This window comes from Anopheles arabiensis, chromosome 2 (assembly GCF_016920715.1).
Source record: "Anopheles arabiensis isolate DONGOLA chromosome 2, AaraD3, whole genome shotgun sequence".
Classification (NCBI taxonomy): Eukaryota; Metazoa; Arthropoda; class Insecta; order Diptera; family Culicidae; genus Anopheles; species Anopheles arabiensis.
In genome coordinates, this window is record NC_053517.1 from 9,125,001 (window position 1) to 9,144,208 (window position 19,208).

The 19,208-nt window shown below is 46.1% G+C and overlaps 1 protein-coding gene across 2 annotated transcripts in view; it reads right to left on the bottom strand.

The window, feature by feature from the left end:
* Positions 1-19,208, bottom strand: part of LOC120897708 (chitin synthase chs-2) — a 28,936-nt gene that overhangs the window by 9,124 nt on the left and 604 nt on the right. For both annotated transcript variants that reach the window (XM_040302774.1, XM_040302764.1), the window contains exons 2-3: positions 17,581-17,867; positions 3,657-3,780 (exon numbers count right to left, since the gene is read on the bottom strand). In XM_040302774.1, the coding sequence (XP_040158708.1) occupies positions 3,657-3,763 (107 nt within the window). In that variant the 5' untranslated portion in view covers positions 3,764-3,780; positions 17,581-17,867. The remainder of the gene's footprint in view (positions 1-3,656; positions 3,781-17,580; positions 17,868-19,208) is intronic.

A 19,208-nucleotide genomic window follows, 5' to 3' on the forward strand; every position in this document is an offset into this window, starting at 1 on the left:
CAAAGACCAATGGTTTGAGCTGTTGGATTGTCTAGCTGTAAGGATTTAGCATACATGAGATATTCGTCCTCGTCGTCGATATCGTTAGCCACACGGCAATAGTGATGGCTCTGATAGCCGATGTAGTTGTTAGCCTCTGTCCCGTTGCGCTGCGGCTTGGGAAGCCCCGGCAGCGCCATCCCGTTCATGGCCGTCCCGCTGCCATTGCTGCTGGGCGTTGTTGGGACCGATGCTGCTGGCACTGCAGCACTGTTCACTTTCCGGTACATTCTGGTGCCATGCGGAGGATGGCTTTCGATTGAAAGCACCTATCTCCCGAATAATCTCAGTTGTATCCTTAGATAGCACAACTTCAACACTATAACACTCTCTCAAAGATACTGATATCACGCTTAATTCAACACAGTTTCGCTATTGTTATAGCTTCCAAAGCACAAATTTCGTAGTTGTCTGAAGTCACTGGGCACACTGGGCACTAGTGAAGACGAGCAGGCACCATCGATCACACACCGACTTTGCACAAACCGCGAAGGGCACAAACTCGTCTCTCGTTGCTTCCGATCGCAATGGATGAGCCGGACTGAGCGCGTCTTTCGCCTGGTGGCGTTTGGCTTGGTCGGCTTTCAATTGGCACCGGAGTGTTGATTGGTCAAGCACGCCACAACAGCAGCACCACCACCACCACCACCAACACCGATCACGCCGCCGTGTCCATCCGATCACAGGGAACCGATCGAAGAAGCATGCCGTTTCGGTGGGTGACCAAAAAGTAAACGCACTTGACCATACGGTGGAAAACAAAACAAAACGCAACAAAAAACCGCGCTGCCCATCGCTAACAATCCTTCTTTGCTCCGCAGTTTACTGTCGTCTTTAGCCATCCTTTTTGTGCGATTTTTCTAATCCACAACCACGTGCTGCATTCGACAGTGAGAGTGTGTGTTTAAACGCTAACCAGAGTGCAGCAGTGTTATGTGCGCTATGCTGATTGATCGATCTATGCGGTTTGTACGCAACAACAACCATTTGGCCTGGGGAAGTTAGGCGTGGTGAATACCCGTAGGCACCGATCTGCACATGCGTCTGGCATTTTCTCCACACATTGTTCGCCCAGGTGAAATGCTGTTGCTATACATGCTTTCCCATCTAGTGTGCACTGAGCGTTTTAACAGCTAGCGTAACATTTGATTGGTATGTGGCAAAGGGGGATACTTTTCAAACATTTTCGATGATGGTTTTAGCATTTTGTAGCATTCTAAAATGCCCATTAGGAAGTGTGACGTTGCTGAAGTATCGCTTAAGGCTTTTGCATGTTTTTTTTTATTGCTGGCTACCCGTTCGTCATTCGTTCCGGTTCGCTTACCCTTCCCGGATACAATCGAATTTTTCAAGCCACACAACACACGTGCCTTCCGACCGAAATCGGCTGCGAATGGCCGCACACGTGTTGATCTGCACGAAATTCTTCACTTCTGCTTCACTTCTTCGCGTTAAAACTGCAATATTTTTAACTGAATTCAAATTAACGCTGCTGCCGCTATGCGCTATTTTCTGCACCATCTCGATCGTACGAGCGCGGTTACATAAAATCGCTGATCGGTGGAGCAAGTTTCGATTAAATTTTGAACGATTTCAGTTTGCCGGCAATGTTGCTTATTCTTCCCTCTTTCTTTCTAAGCCGTACGAGTGACGTTTGAAGGGTGAGAGTGAGATCATTCGATTAAATTTTTAAGTAACGCAATCGAACCGAACTAGTTAGTGCCGGTCTCTCCGCGGTCCCTCGGTAACGCAACGATGTAACGCAATTCGCTTGACATAATGCAATCGATTGTAAAAATTAAAAGCCAACGCAGGTTTGCACGAATGAAGCGGGTGGTGGTTTTGTGTGATGTGGTGCTACCGCTTCCGCTTGCTTCAAAGAGGACAATAATAATTCGCATGCCCATATCAAGCTGCAGCTCAAGCAGAAGTGAATGTGCAGTCATGAGAGTCGGAGATCATTTCTTACGTCAAACCGTGCCACCAGAGAAATGGAGCTTTGAAACTCGTACACTCAGCTATATTATGTTCTGTATTCTCTAGATTTGCATCACTTCTGTTATTACTTCCCTCAAAATCTTTGAATCCAGTACCCGTGTGGTAATTGCTGTTAACAACTATTTATCACAGCTCAACTGCCATTACTGAACGTTACGTACAGTAGTAGTAGTAGTCTTCCGTGCATTAGCACCAAGTAACTATGCTCATAAAATGGCAGCGGGTCTACCTTCTCAGACCTTCTCAAGCACCGTATCATCATCTTTGCCTGTAAGGGTGCAATCCACCCCAAACCGAGAGAAAGAGCGTGTACTGAACTCTGCACTTCGGCGCGGTAACGCCTACATTCTTGGACCAGCGGCCAACGGGTCTTGGTTTGGTGGCTGTGGCTTGTTGATTAACAACACGAACCGCCGACGGTCTATCGTAAAAGTGTTGGGTGACGTTTGAATGAAGTAACAGCACTGCTAAACCCCACACACCGCACCGCACAAGTTGCATAACGATCGCTCTTCACAGCCGCCGCCGCCGCCGCTTCGCTGTCCGTCCACCGCAGTCGCTCCAAATGATGATGTTTATGCTATCCCACGGATTCGGATTCGGAGGTCTAAAGACGAACAACGCGGTGGTATAGTACTGCTGCATAATTGTTGTTGAATGCAGCGCCAAAGCAACTGCCCGAGCAGTTGGTTGGCATAAACAGCGATGCGAAAGAGGGAGGGCTTTGCCGAACAACAGCCAAAGTGCATCTCACCGGCCCGCTGTTTGTGCGGGCGCTTGTTGCACAGATGCTGCTGATGGTAACAGATTAGCCTGTCGTTGTGTGGCGCCTGCAATAGTGCGAGCTGTGCAGAATGCAGAAGAAGATAAGACCCCGCGCTAGCAACTATCTGTGTGCGGATCAGTGCTGTGGTGTGCACTGCAATGAAGATGACTGTGTGGCTCTGTTCTAGCCAAGGTGGTAGTGCCAGAAGCCCTGAGAAAGCTCATCCAAGATCCGGGTTGTGACACACTTTTTGGGTGGCTTCTTTCTGCGGCATTCCCAAACCATCGCTGACAGTAGTGGTTTATGCTTGGCCCCATGCTCCCCACGCAGCACTAACACACGCAGCTGCAAAACGGCCCGGCTGCGCATATGGATGGCACGCTAACCAACTGGAAGCTATCAAATCGTCAACAATCGTTTGTTTCGTGCTAGTGGTGTGGTGTATCGAAGACAGAGAGAAGCAGAAACAAAAAACAAAAAGCAAACTCCGCAACGATCAAACCGAACAAGGTCGAATTCATTATGCACAGTTAAGCGATGGTAAATTCAATGAGGGGTAGCTTCTTTCTTCAGGTGCGTGATAGCCAGCAACAGCTTGATGGTTACGTGAGGAGAAAGCTGACATGCTGCCAAATCGTCTCTTGGAACCGCGGCACCACACGGTCGCCTTCTCTTGCCAATTTGTTTGCTTTTGATTGTGTATTTGGAGGTGTTTGAAGGTAGTCCGAACGAAAGACTTCAACAGAGGGATAGGCAATGAACGCACTTGAGAGTTTTTTTTAGGTATGCTTTTTTTAAATTAATTCTTAATTCTTATCGTTGTTCAGCTAAACCGTGCTAAACCATCACTTACCTTCCTCCGTAGATGTCATGCGTCAAGGGCGTGCTTTCGTCGTCGGAAAAGTTGTCATCGCTCTCGTTGGGACCATTTGCCAGAGGTCGATGTCTGATAGCAGACATCTTCTCGGCTTAAGCCTCTGCAAAATGAAACAGAAAGATAAGAAAAGGTTTTATTAGTTTGCTTCCAAACGAGGGTGCTGTTTGTTTGTTTGCTTTGTGAGCTTAGGTAAACCTGAACGATCTTAAACTCTGTTGTGCTTAACGTTTTTCGACGTTCAAAGTATACATGCGTCTGCGGAAAACAGGATTGTAGCAGCAAGCAACTGGTCAAACTAGTGACATTTACACCCCAAAAGAACCTGCTGAAGAGGGTTACTAATATCTCAATGGTGTGTGGTTTCCGAAGAGAGAAAGAAACGAAACGAAAGAAACGACTAAAAGATATTTGAGAACGTCCGGTCTAGCGTAAAGGTATCGCTTTGCTCAAGGTCATGATGGGCTGATGATGGTTTATGTATCATATATCATACCAGCAGTAGTGTTTTATTATGAGAAAAAAGGGTCAGCATTTGCTGCCAAACCGCAAATCCAATATTCTCTGCAACTGAAAATGAATGACGACATTAAACTGTTTATAGCGTCTTGTGAGACTTGTGAATGGCTCGTAGTTAATTGTGTTCCAAAACGAGCCAATAGATCATTTCAATCAAGCTCAGCGCACAACATTGTTGCGAAAGAAAATCACTTTTGCCGCAGTGAATGAGGGCAGAGTTACGGTAGCCGAATTTTAAGAGCTATGGTTCGTTTTTCGTTCCAACAAAAAAAAGCTTAAGCGTTACATTCCAATAGTCTCAATAGCCTAATCCACCTCAAGCATCACCACTTCAATCAGCCACACCTTTTCCTTATTAATAACAGTGTCGTTCGTTGCTATCATACACACAAAAAAGGTAGAAACCTGCATGACTTTCAAGAAAACAAGTTCCGTGCTAGAAATAACATAAACCAAATCCATTGCCACCGGGATCCATTTTGCGCGGCTGGTTGCGGTCAGTATTGTAAGGTTTGCCCAAAGCCTCAAACGCTATTTGGGGCACTGTAAATCTTTTGCTATCGCTATAATACCTCCTATCCTTTTGGCGAAGGGTTCACTTTGCACGGCACGGTAGAGAATGGATTGGATAGGATTTAACCCCTTGCTGCGTTGCTGGCTGGCTAGTGACTCATGAACCTATTGCTCTTGGCTACAGGGCGGACGAATAGATTGACGAATAGTGCTGCGGCTATGGCGACGCCAAAATCCCACGCAACGCGCCGTTGTTAAACCTAACGAGCTGTGAACGGCCTAACAGTTCCGTTCCCTTTTTGCCAACGATCAACGAATAATTGATCGACATCACACGCAGCTGGTCAACCGTTTCGGGTCGTTCATTGCTCTTCTTAAGCATTGGAGCGTTGTTTTGTGAAAAATGTTCTTTTCGGACCAAACCAAACCAATCCAAACGCACCGGACCTGACCGGTCATCATCCGTCCTACCGAATAATTCATTCGCATCGGAAGGGAGGTGAACGTTGGCGGTGTCATCGTCACCGTGTTGTACCTCGCCGAAAACCGAGCAGGAAAAACCTCTGTCACACAATGAACGGAACAAGAAGTGTGCTAACTTCCTACTTCCGAAACTGAGGTGAACAGAATCGCCCAATTACGCCACTGAGAATGGGGTTTTGTGTGTTCCGTCCCGTTTAGCATTTGGTGTGGCTGGCCGTCGTGAAGATGCTGTGGTGGGTTGAACTTGAACCTCGGGTTTGAACCGCATTGAGCAAAATGCGAGGGGGGGAGGGGGAGGGGATGTGGGTAGTAGATTTTGGGTGGCCTAAAACAACGATGAGAGTTGCACAGAATAGAATGGAGGTTATGGGTGGAATGCGGTAGAGCTGCCTCTGACTGACGGAGGGAAAAGCTTGAAAAGGTGATGTAAAGAAAGTTAAAGACATGTGTGGGTCTCATGAACAGTTCGGGTGGAGAGAAGCTAAAAATGGCAAACTGTTTTATGATGTGCTGTTTTGTCTACATTTTATCACGTGGGAGTTTCCGATCAAAGAGAGAGTGCTATAAACAGTAATTTAGTTGTTGACTGTATCTTAAATATTAAATTATGTCTATATCATTCCTTCAGATTTAGCAAGCAACTCCTCCAGCTGGACGCAACAAACTCCCAATCAATTCCTTCACGCCCTCAACCTTTTTTGTGATTTGTATCGTTCAGCCGGCCGCCAGCTGGCCAACAACACTCCAACGCCACCAGAACCGGTTCCACCGGCCACGCAGGAGGACCGAGAACAACGCCCGGCACAGAACACTTCCTCCTTTCTCGTGCGCTCATTGTACAAAAATGTGAACGGCCGCTACAAAAAAAAGTCGATTCCTTTTGCCTGAGGATCATGCTCTGCGGTGAGATTTATTTGCTCCCCAGCAGCAGACGCGTGCGGCGTACGCCTTGCAAGCCGTTGAACTCACCGTCCTGCACTATTCTTGCGTCTTCCACCTTCAGGAAGTGGAGATGTGCAGTGGACGATCAGCACATTCTGATCTTTAAATGTCAGTAAACCCATCCCAACCCAAGCGCCCAAGCTTTGACCTTCACTCGGCTGGCTTGCTGGTCTGTGCGTGCAGAGTTGCGACACTTTGTTCGGTTTAGGGTGGTGCTTAATTTCAAGCCCAACCCATGTCCAACCGATGTCTGGAAGTCTGTAAAACAAGAGACACCAAGTCCTTTCAGAGGTGGGTTTTTTTCTTGCTGCCTCGCATTCCTCTCCGGTAGGCTAAAGCCATTAGTCAATCGATCGGTACAGGAAACCGGCGATCACTGTTGCAGCAGGCAGCAAATGCGAAGTTCGACGACCAGTACACACGGTCCTGCTGCTTATCGGTGATCGGCGAATAGGCAACATAAATTGCAGACAGGCAAAATACGAAACCGAAGAATAGTACAGCGAAACATAATTCTACGCGCGCTAAAACGTTGAGAGTTGACTTTCAGCCGTATAATACCCTTTCCTGCTATGTCCTGCAGTCGTAGTTGTCTGCTGGTTGGAGTTGGTTGGACTAAAAGATTTACCGGTGATCGTTCGACGAGAGCTCCCTGTCCATTGCTTATTTCTTGCTGCCCATTCTGCCGTCCGATCTTTCCCCCTTTTCTTACTTTTAAATGTACAAACGAGGTCGTTCTGCTCGTACTTCTACAACGAACAAAAAAAACCGAAGCAAAACGCAACCAACTCGATCGCTGTCAATCGATTTATACTCCTTTTTTATAAATGTACCAGAAGCGTATACAGTTTTTTTTTCCTTCCCTCACACATTTGCGCTAACCACAGCAAGAGAATGGCAGATATAATTTAGTTTGCCGCGGTTTCATTTTTTTTGCACCCCTCGATCTGCGTCACTTTGCCAACTTCCTTGGGGTTGCTGCGCTGTGCTGCGCAATCCGTACCGGGGCCGGGCGCGTTGCGATCGCGCCGTTGTCATGCCGGCCAGATCAATATGCAACCGAAGCGGGGTTGGGTCAATTAAAATGGTGCCACGTCACAACGGCACCTCCCCCCGCCGGCGCTTCGGCTGCTCCGTGCAGTCGGAGCAAAAGGAGCGTGTGGTAGGTACGTGTGCTTGCTCTTACGCTCTGGATAGGATGCTGACTTTCGATTTCTTTAGCTCTCCTGTACACAACATCTGCATTGTAGCTTGAGGTGGCTTCGAGGTTGTGGAATGTGGAGGTGAAGGAAGTGTTCAGTTTAATTGGAATGTGGTTGTGTCTGATCCTTAAAGAGCCGTGATAAATGGGGCTAGTTTTAAGGAACAGGAAAAGGAATCATATTACTAATAGGAGGAAAAATTATCATCTAGCGTTTTGTAGATTGGATTTTAAAAATATCGCTTAACTATGTTTTACTAGTCATGATAACTACGGGGGAAGGTTGTTGTAATTGAATAATGGTTAGCACATTAGCACTCTGCTTGTTATATATGTGATTCCGTGCAGTGAGATACATAGTGGGACACTGCTTTATGTATAATTAATGTATTCTGCATCTCCGCTAAGGGCGAAGACACATTAATCAAACAGCACCTTCCAGTACTGCCCGATCGCAAAGGGAGAGTGTGGAATTTACTTAAGTTACTGTCCGCTGCTACTCCCTCTTTCTTACTATTCAATAGTATTAGTAAGACCCGACCCACACCACGTCATGCTCTGGTGTGCAGTGTGTGATCAAGATCGGGCCAAGCGTTGCGGACGACCTTGTCTTCATATTCTGCACGCTCTGTTGCCCCCAGGGCTTTCGCCTGCACTGTGTGAACTCCCAACGTTGGGAGGTTCTCAACCTTAACGCTTGTAGCCGTACGCCCGTTGGAAGTTGCAGTCAGAAAGTAGTCGAAAAGCGCTACCCAACCCAACCTTTGCCATGTCCAAGCCCTAGAAGCAACCGAACTGGTTTCTTTGTTGGCAAAATGTTCGTCTCTTTGCAACGTTTAAGTGCGTTCAGCTCAACTCCTTTACGATTTTAAGATCACCAACAGTAGTACTGGTGGTTGTTTCAGCTAGTTTTGAATGATTTGCTCCATCGAAAATACAAACACATCAAAACTTTAGAGCGACATCATCATTAAGTCGCCATGATCTCGTTCAACGAAAGGCGCAGCACCATCAAAGAGGATGAGGTGCAAAAAGAGTGCCCAAAATGTCAGCATTTATCTGCGTCTTCTAAGGTTTTAGACGCACCGACAGCACACCGTTTGTTAAGGTGAGTGTAAGAGCACACACAGACACACCGGTTGCATACGAAATTATGTCTTCCGGAAGGTTACCCTTCGCGAGCCCTAGAGCCTCAGCATGCATTAGGAAGAGCAGCAGCGGATCGTGGATACGTCATAAAAGAGCAATTTGATGAGCACGATTTCCATTTCGGGCTTCTTTGGTTGTGTTTTTGCTGACAGGTTTTATGTCTTCTCGGAGGTAGGCGAGGGATCGTTCTAGTGCACTCCGTAGGCATTGGAATTGCGGCGATGACCTCCGCTAGTCCGAACCTAGCAACACACGTAGCAACAAATGCCCTCTTCTGCTGCACGTACGCAAGATGATTAGGATCTCTGCTCGCTAGGCAACACATTGCGTGAGTGTTGCGTGTTGGGCGGCTCTATTTCGGAAACGAAGTGTATTTCGTTTGATGAGTAACCATCCCGCAGACACGTTTCACTCTGGGCAAGAAGTGTGCTTTCTTTTAGAAATAGAATAATTCATAATTGGATAAAGCTTATTCACTACTTTTTAGCCTTTGCAATAACGGCTTCTGATCATACAACCTGAGCGCGATAGCGGCACTATAGCCTTTAGTGTTGTGATCTTAGTTTTGAATAAAAAACTAGTACTGCTAAAGTCTAAGTAGAGCCCAGCCAGCTGTTCAAGTTGGTCGACAAGGCACTAAACAACTCAAAAAAAGGATCGTAAAAAAATAAAGAAAACCAACAGCAAGCCAAGCTACTAGGGGACAAGCGTCTCGGGCGTGTACTGGATTAATTTCCTCACTCACGCCTCACGAACCCAAGTGGAGTGGTCAAACCAGTTTTCTAGTTTCGTCCGGACTTGGCTCGGTCCGGCTGCCCTCTGCTGGCTTGAGCCATTTTTGCTACGCTTCGAAACCGATCGCCCACGAAAGCGATAAAGGAAACAACTTTTTCTTTCGTTTCGCAGGCGAACGAGCGAGCCCGTGGTACACAATCACCACCGTGCACAACGGGCACAACGGGTAAGCAACCCCAAACCGGCCAACGTGTCCGTTCAGATGAGGGGGAAGTGAGTCTTGTCTTGGATATTCGCCACTGTTACTGCTATAGCACGAATAAAAAGGTTTCAACGTACACTTGGCCGAACGTTGGCAGAGCGCTCGGATCGCATGTTTACGGAGAGTTGCTCCATTTGCTTAACGGCAGCAACGGCAGAACTTGCTGGACCGTAGTTTTGAAAGTAGTTTTCGGGTACATGATCAACGCCTACAGGAAATGGAAAGGAGTAGTGTATACGTTGTATAAATACAACTATTTGCTGTCCAATACAGTTCCTAGTAGATGATAAATACTGTAAATTTCCTGGCAAATGATCTTTAAGGCCAGCAGAATGTTTGCCCAGACTGTCATTAGAAAGGGCTTAGTTTCGCTTAGCTGCCAATCATCAACATGCTCTGACCATTGTATTTCAGTTTTCCTAACGATCCTCTCCTAATGACTGTACCACCATCCTCGGGTATTCAGATTTGGCGTGCCTACTGCTAACATGACGAGCTGTGATGATCGTCACGATGATGGAGCGCATTGTTCGCGCGCAATACCGTTAGAAGTGACTGTATGTTACTGTAACACATTGTTACGGGCAGTAACATTAGACTTGTGTGCGCACTGCCCCATTACACTGCCAAGGTACGGATGCCGGATCCTCGCAATTCCATTTGGGTCAAGGATGATCATCGTAACGGCATTTGCGATCATTCTTAATGGTTCTGTTATCTAGCACCTGTACCGGATGTTAGATCATTAGCATTGCATGCTGTGCTTGGGTAGTAGTAGATCGTTAAGACACGTCAGCAGTACATCTGGCGGTGAATCATGTTACCGATTTGCAATGTTCAATGTTTGCCCCAAAACAGTTGCCATTTCACTATCACTGATGATCTTGAAGTTTCGCCAAAATATGCTTCTTTTTTTGTTGTTGGAATCAACCATCTTTTCGTTTGTCCCATCACGGCACGAACCAAGCGTGTTTGGTCAGGCATGAAGCAAACGGATCGAAACCGAAACTTTGTTTTATCGCGATTAAGCCCACTGAAGATGACCAGTTTCAGGGCCGCAGCATTACCATCGAATGGTGATGAACCTGTTTCCCAGCCGAAAGTTTATCTGTCTGTGTGTGTGTTTGATCGTAAACACGCTGGACCACCGCTTCTTCCATCGCAAATATCATCGCAACCTTGGCGGCACGACGGTCCGATCGAATGTCGTAACGCACTGTGTTTGGCTATCTTGCTGTCGTTTCGTAGCAGCAGCAGCAGCTTCCGTGGAAAACGAAAGTGAACCTGACCAGTAAAACAAAACGAAATAACACATTTAAAAAAAACTGATGTGATAAGCTCATCTCGAAAGGAAGCGGACGAAACCGGAAGATCGATCGAAAACGGGATGAGCGAGATTGGGATCTTCAAGTGAAAACGGAAAAACGGAACGGAGAAAGCCACCACCACTGCCTTTTGTGGGCGTTTGCGGCTTTTTCTCCGCATTTTCTTCGCATTTTCCACCCATTGGATCACAGTTCACTGTTGTTCATTTTGCACATTGGGGGAGTGTGTTTGAGTGTTTGCCGTCGCGATCAACCGGATGTTTCATAGGGTGGCACAGACACATCTTTGCATCAATGGCCGTTTGTTGACCTTTTGCAAACGCTTCCATATTTACATTGGCAAACAACGTGAGGGTGATTAAATGTATCGCAAGTGATGGGTGGAATCACCGTAATGGAGCAAACAGCTGGAGCGAGCTGGTGGTGAGGTTTGAGATTGTAGATTGAGCGTGAAAGACTCTTAATGTTGTTTTCCTGGTTAATGATGCACCGTTCAATGCCGATTGATTGGAAAGGACAAAGCATCATACAAAAGAGGAAAAGACAGTTATATTCTCTGAAGATCTAAACGCATTTATAAGATTGTGAATTGACCAAACTAGGCGGTAACGTGATCTCTGGATGTAAAGTAAAACGCTGACATCTTAACAATTCAAAGATATAGCTCCTAATTTCAATAAACGCGATAACAGTCATGAGGCTGCATTTTTTGCTCCAATAATGGACCATCATTTCTGCTTCTGTCTCCCTAGCGATACATCCTTCGCCTTGAGCGCTCTCACCATCATTACTGTGCTGCGTCTCATTAAAGCTGACCAGCAAGCATTTGAATACAGCTTACCATACACCCACCATCATCATTATCCTACCCCAGTAGCAAGGTCGCGCCGAATGCTGCATTGTTTTAAAGGCTTTTACTCCCAACGACGAAAACCCTCAACCGCGCTACCGTTATGGTTATTAGCCGTTTTGGGCACCTCACCATTCAGCTTCCATCAATAGACTGGCAAACGCCATCGCCGTGGTAACGCACGCAAATGACACGCAAAACAAATGGCGTGGCAAAATGGTGTTACACATTACCGGCATAGCTCTCACCCGGGGCCAGGGTAGATGGTGGGCAGGGCAGCAGCCGTCTAACATGCTGGACAGCATTTTATTTGCGTACCGATTCAGCGCACAAATTGCACAATCCGCCACGCCACGCAAGCGCGAGGATTCTTTGAGCGATTGTGTACGCAGCGGCTGCTAGACCAGCCCGTGTGTGTGTGTGTGTGTGTGTCGGTCTGTCTGTCGCCCATTCATCAGCACTTAGACCTCGACTTTTGGACACTGTCATGTTTTTTTCGTCTCACTCTCTCTGTTAGCTCAACTTTCCAAACGCCCAAAACAGTGGAATTTTGTTTTCGAATGTTAGCAGCCTCTTGCAAAGGTCTGTGGGAGACTGTGTATGAGCGTTTCATTTTAATAAAAAAATATCCCCCCATGATTGTACAGCGCGGTAGAGTGTCCAGCATTGAAGCTGATGTGTTACGGTCAAATCCATGCAGTGCGAAGAAGAAGAAGAAGGCTAGAGGGGAACGAGCTCTTCAAGATTTGCCGTCGATGCTGAACCGATCTTGAAGAGCTCTGTGGGGGGTTTGCAAAGGCAATTCAATCTGATCGGAGGTCACTGGATCTCGTTTCGGGTGGGGTCAAGACGGGTTTGGCACAAATCAATTCTCCAAAGCCAACCTTCATTACTCACACACGCACGCTGCTTGGAAGCGATCGTCAGCATTCACCTCAAGATCGTAGAACTTTCCTTAAGCAGGGTATGCATGTGTCGAAAATTGCACCCATCTTACGAAATATTAAGATTACAGCATTCAGCAGTGTGCTGTTGATCAGCAGCCCACACTTATTGTAACAAAACATGAGGCACAATACATTATATCACTCGTGAGAATTTCAAAGCACTGTTCCGAGTGCCACCATCACTGGTGAAGACAAAAGTGTGAACTCTAGCTCTGGCAGCGACTGCTGTGAAGTGATTTGTGTACTGCCTTACGCTCTCAATATGTGCCCGATTAGCGTAACAAGATGGCTAACACAACGGGGCTGTTTCTGTGGAGAACTTAAGACACTACTTCTGCATTATCTTAGTCATTGTGTCTTTGATCTCTGATGATCATATTTAGAAGAAATCTCTCCAACCGACGATGATCGCCACCTAAATCCCTTCCCTTCCGACCCTTGTCCACCCTCTCTGGCAGCATAATTACATGCGTGAATGAAAAAGGCACACAAAAGTAGGAGGGCGTACCTCTTACCGTACCTTATAATAAGTGAAAATTTCTTTTCCTACGAAAATTGCATCCCTCAGTCGGCAGTCAATAGAGTCTGAATGGGGATCGAGCGAGTATTTCGTCGAAACGCATCCAGGCCACCGAGCGCACTAATCATCGCCTGTTATTGTTATTTCTAATCGAGAGCGTAATTGTGCGGGATTGAAGCACTCCCCGGGCTTTTGGTTTTCGTCGCTTCTCTGTTTCGCTTCCAGCAATCAATCTATCGCAGGAGGTTACGCGTGCTCGAAGGGAAAGCGGTGCGTGAAAGCGCGAGCTGCGCACGCGCACTCATATGCTCTCGGGCGCATCAGCTGGCGTATTATGTTGCAGACGTTTAATTTGTTTTCTATTTTTCTATGGCGCTTCCTTTACGTTAGCATAAAGGTTGGTGAGGCTTCAATAGACATAGTTTTGTGGAAAATTGTGGGTCTAAGAGTAGTTTGAATGAAAGATTGAGATCTATCACTTATTGTTGTTATTTTGTTTTAACTCACTCTCCTAACTATATCGATGAAATGTTTCTTTACTCAAGCGTTGAGCACAAATTGAACTGTTTTGCTATCACTTGAAGGCAGATTTATTTTCAGTCGCACGAACAACTGAGAGCACAGGAAAAACGACTCCAACACTGTGTACACTTTTGCTTTGACTGATCAAAGCTATATTGCTCGGCATTGTGCCGAGTCGAGTATGTCGTAGTAATGGGTGCTTCTTCCCAATTTCTTGCCTTGTTTCACCCAAAACAAGCGCTTCATTGATCTCAAACAAATGCTCTATTTGCACAACACTGGAAGGAACCTGGATTGGGATGTATCACGCTTCATACGACCCGGAACCAATCAATGAAAGCTGCTGTATACCGATCGCGATACCTTGAAACGATTCTTACTAATTTTCCCAAATTCCACGAATTTGGTCTGATACTAAACACTGATCGTGAACCATTTTCTTTCATCCCCTTCCGATCACGCCAGTGTGGTTTGTTTGTTTGCATTTGTGTGTGACTTTGTTTTAGCCCGCTTTCCACCACAACCGATTATCCAACATCTCTCACTGGTGATGCTGTCACCTGTATTTTAACAAACTTCTCGCTTCTCATTCACACCCGTTGCGGTTCATCGTAACCTTTTTCATCGGGTTTCACTTTCGCATTTTCGGAACCGTTTTGAAAACCGGCACGGGGAAGAAGTTTCCACCGTTCCGTCCCGTCTCGCGCGCTTAGGTCGACGATCTGTTGCGCGCGTTCGCGTTGAACCATCTTTATCCACTTTCCTACGATTCTCTGCGCGATTCACCAGCTCTCTTCTTTCTTTATTGCTTTTCGCATATTTTAGCTCCCCATTTTGCTGCGTGTGTCTGTCTGCGTGAGGCTGTGTGAAATGATTTTCACTTTTCAAATCTCCATCAGGAGGAGTAGCGGACTGCCGAGCGGACCGTGTCGGCCCAGTGCGGCGAGCATGTCTCTTACGATCATTGAAGTTTTGGCCTACTTGATGGCTGGAAATACGCTACTCGTCTGACGGTGAAGAGCAAGAAAATGCCCCCAACCTGACCTGTCCTAACATTGGAGGTCGTTGATTCGTTGTCTTTTCTAAGAGTTGAAGGGATTATTAATCTGCAATGATCCATTTATCAACGTTCGAATCTTTGCACCCAATTCCTTCTCCCACATGACCTCAGTGCACAACCATAAGCATGAAAGTAAAAAGGAGCTGTGGCTTAAATTATTGCAGATTGCAGGACCGTTACATTGCCATTAGTACTTTCAGAAAGAGAGAGAAAGACTCCCTCATACATCGGGTTCAATGGCAGCTTGCTCCACACAAGCTAGGTGCGATATTTCTCCGTACATGCAAAAAGGCCTTCCCTTTCCTTTCCCCCCAAAAAAACGCCCCTCTTGGCCAGTTTTAGAAACAATTTCACTTTTCTAGCAGCGTTTCATTTTCGGCACATTTTTACTTGTTTCATGTGTTTTTCGATTTAATGGGCGGATTCGATGCTCAATCCACTGCTCAATCGGTGGATGAGGGGAGTACTGCTGTGTGGAGTTTACTGACGCCACCCCGGCGGCCCATTATTTGTAATTGCCGTCTGCCGCGTGCCGGTGAGAAGAAAGTAACGTCCTTTCTCTGCTGCACGGTGCCGTAATTGGAGGCTTTGTGAAGGCTTTTGAGGTTACTTTGCACTGCACACGTCAAAAATCTCTTTTTAAAAGAGTTTGACGCGTTTGAAGCATTGAAGCGGTGTGCATGATCGTTGGTCTAAGAAGAGGAGAAAAAAAGAGTAAACCGTTCTCAACAGAATTCCAAACTGCCTTTGTTCATGCATCCTTTAGATTGTGGCGAAATACCAGCAGACCTTAGTGGAGGAAACAAAGTACTCCGTGATCGTTATCCATGTCGATCCACCCTTTGGCTTACTGCTTACATGCCATAAAGCCTTGAGAGCGCCAATCGGCGCACAAGAAGGTTATGGAGTTAATAAAATTCTTACGACCCGGGTCTGTTCCAACTCGCACCGTGATCACCACTTGTGATCGTTAACGATCGGGTTGAATTTACATGCAAAAAATGGCCCAATCTTTCAAGAAAAAAAAGCAATGTGTAATGGGCCCACAACAGCACAGCCGAGTACTCGTTGGGTGTAAAAGAACAGACCGATTGAAGCAATGCCCGTACGACTAAGCCCTGGGCAGTAACGGCAGCGTCGAGTGGGGCCTTGCAAGTGTGAAATAAAACCAATGTTTCAGGCACGCTTGGTTTTTTTGCATGCATGCTCGCAACGGTAACACCCTCCACCCAAAGCTCCACCCAGACGTGTCGAATTTCGAAGGCCTTCGAATGGCCCGAGGCGCTGGCGTAGAAATCTTAAGCACCACCGTTACACGCGAAAACCTCGTATGCATTTGACATTCTGGGTGATTTTGTTTCTTATGTGTTTTGTTTGCTCTCCGCCACGTGTGCAAGGGTGTGTGTGTGTGTGTATGTACACCAGAAACAATAACCATTTAAGCTCGAACCGGAGCAACCGGAGCGAACAAAGCCGAAAACGCACGGGGTTGTGGTTGATCGCGTTCTGATTGGTGCAAGACATGCGAGACAACCACCGCACGCCCGTGGTGGCGTTGATTGTTGAACCACGGGTTTGCGGTTGGGCGTCGAGCGTTGGGGTTGTTTTCCCCTTCGTTTCGACAAGCAAATAGAAACAGAGCAAAATAATTAAAAAACAACGCGCTAGTGTGTAAAGTGCATACGCATTATTTTGCATGTTGCATGCCGGTTACAGGCAGCGTTTATGTGCCTAAAGATCGTTGTGCAAACCGTGCACTAGAAGGAGAAAAAGAAAAAAAAACGGAACGAAACCATTATGGATTTCCACCGGAAAATGTACATCCGTTTCGTTGTGAGTGTTGTGATTGCTTCACTGAAGGGTGGGCTGAACAACACACTGGGGCTGAGGGTAAGGGTAGGTGGCTAAGAACAATGCATGATATTGTTTTGACAGCTCGAATAGCGAGGAAATTGGTTTGTTGCAACTCCAAACGTTGGTTGTCTGTCCATATTCCGGAAGGATATTGGGAAATCTGCGCAACAGCTGCAACAGCGTTTAGAACGCATGGCGTTTGCGCAAGCTTTCGCAGTGCGTAAGTAAGCACTACTTAAACGAAAGCTTTTAATTAAAAGGAAGCAAATAATAAAATTGAATAAATTTCAATTATTTTTGACGTTATTTTTCGAAAACAAAATTAATTATTATTAAAATAAAAATACTAATTTTTAAAATTAACTTCATAACATCATTGAGCTTCACTCGTTAATGAAAAATTGCGTATAGTAACGCAATGAACACGTAATATGCTACGCATGAGCTTTTTTTCGTTATCTTTCGTTAAGGCATAGTGGAGTGTATTTTAAATCATCGTTATACAAACCAGAGACTAGGTGAGACAGTTTTATTTTGGTTTTTTTGTGCAAAATTTGTCAAGCTCTAGCGACCAAAGCGCGACCAGCCAGCGTGAAGGAAGGAAAAGGTTTGTTTTGATAGTGGTGAGTGGGTCTTACGAAATGCCGGGACGAACACAGTAATTTCATAACATTAACTAATACTTATTATGTGAGGAAAGCATTCAATGAAAATTGTCGTTCTATGAGTGGACTTTCCTTCTCCCTCATGACGTCAGTGTGTTTAATAAGCATATAAGAAAAAAAACGGGGCTTTGGCTGAAATTATTGCAGATATCGTAAAAAATGCGTTTTTTTTCATTCATTTCTTATGGCCTTGAGCTCAAAAAACGGTTTGCTGAATATCAAGCCAAAAGCTTTTGTGCTAAAGGGCTTCTCCCACCTCCGACGGAATCAACCTTGATTGTTTGGGTTATTTTTACTTGACAATAATAAATTAAATTTGATACACACAATAACAAAAAAATCCCTCTCAAACTTACCTACAAACGGCTCCAGTCAACAGTTGATCACTCCAGCCCAGCTGTCTGCTTCAGCCTGCCCTTTTACTGCTGCACGGTACTGGGGGAGGGGGATTATGCTGCCTGCCTTATCCAAAAGCCGCTCAATGCCGAAAATCAACCCTCCGTCCCAGCGCTCTGTGGCTCTCTTGTGCTGTTTTCTTCCACTCTCGATCTCCTTACACGCTCAGCTCAGCCGTTATCTTACGCAACCACTGAACGGCGGCCCAATCATTGACGACGACGACGGTTCGGTCGACGCACACTGCCTTTCACCAGAAGCGCAACGAAAATATTGACACAAAAAATAAGTTAAACATTTTACACACAAACAAATATACATATGGACATAAAATAAAAATAAATCGAAAGTCTTAACCGGTCAGTATTGTTAAGTGTGTGGAACTTTTAAGGGTCTATCGATTGTCAGATTGATTGCTTTTGGGAAATGGGCAATGGAATATAAAGATGCAAAAAAGAAAGTTTTTTTTCTTCATTTTCTCTGCCCTTCGCGAGAGAAGTATTTGGGGTTTGGCCGCATTTTAAACTGAGCTGACTGTCTGCATCAAGGTATCCTATCTTCGGCCCCGATATTGAATAGAAATATGTATGCAGTTTAGCTGCATCAGCCACCTGGTAGGCCACCGTCAACCAACCACCAGCGCACGGGACACATGGGCATTATGTAGCAGCTACCTTCAAAGACCTTCGCAACATTGGCCACTATTTCGATTGCCCACTCATGTACAAGCACACACACACACACGCTGACACATACTGACTCACACAAACACACACACACACACAAAGCACAAATCAGGTCCATCGCAGTGTCACAAACGCGGTGGCGAGTAACGATCCGCAAGACAAACGGAGACGGGCGAACGATCAAACACCCCCACCATCACCACCATCACCCCTACATAAGACGTAACGGTGGCATACCGCGCCTGGCACCGCGTCAAGGTACGCAAAGTAGCTTCGAAACCAACACATGCACACGACGATCAGCACCCACACACGCGATCGGGCGCGCTCTGCATGTGGCGGCCCACCGCCATGCTTCTTTCGATTGGCCACCCCTTTTCCCGCACCCCCTCCCAGCCCTCCCTGGTGGGGGTTGACGGGCGCTAGAATGACTAATGAAGAAACACCAACACCGTTCGCTTGGCTGGCTTACACAGAGAGAGCCACGAATTGTTATTTTGTATTGCTGTATTGCACCGCTTTTTTGTGTTGTGTGTGGTGCATCAGAATGATTATTCCTTTTTTTTCACATCACAACTCTACTTTCTTATAATGCACCACACTGTGTTATTGGAGAATGATTTGTCGTCTGCTACAATGGATCTCAGCTTGCGCACAACTTGCTCAACATTGCAACTTTCACCGTTCAACAACTGATCTTGTGGCAAGAATTTCATGTTTTAACTTTACGATCGTCATACTTCTTCACCTATGATGTCCACTGATTTCGGTCGCATCCGAATGGATCGGTTTTCGATTTTAGCTCATTCTTGCTCAGCAGCGTCACTAAAATTCGTTCACGCAGTCGCCTATCGGATGCCCCCTTTTTCGTGGACGACTTTTGCTTTTACGTTCCATGGCAA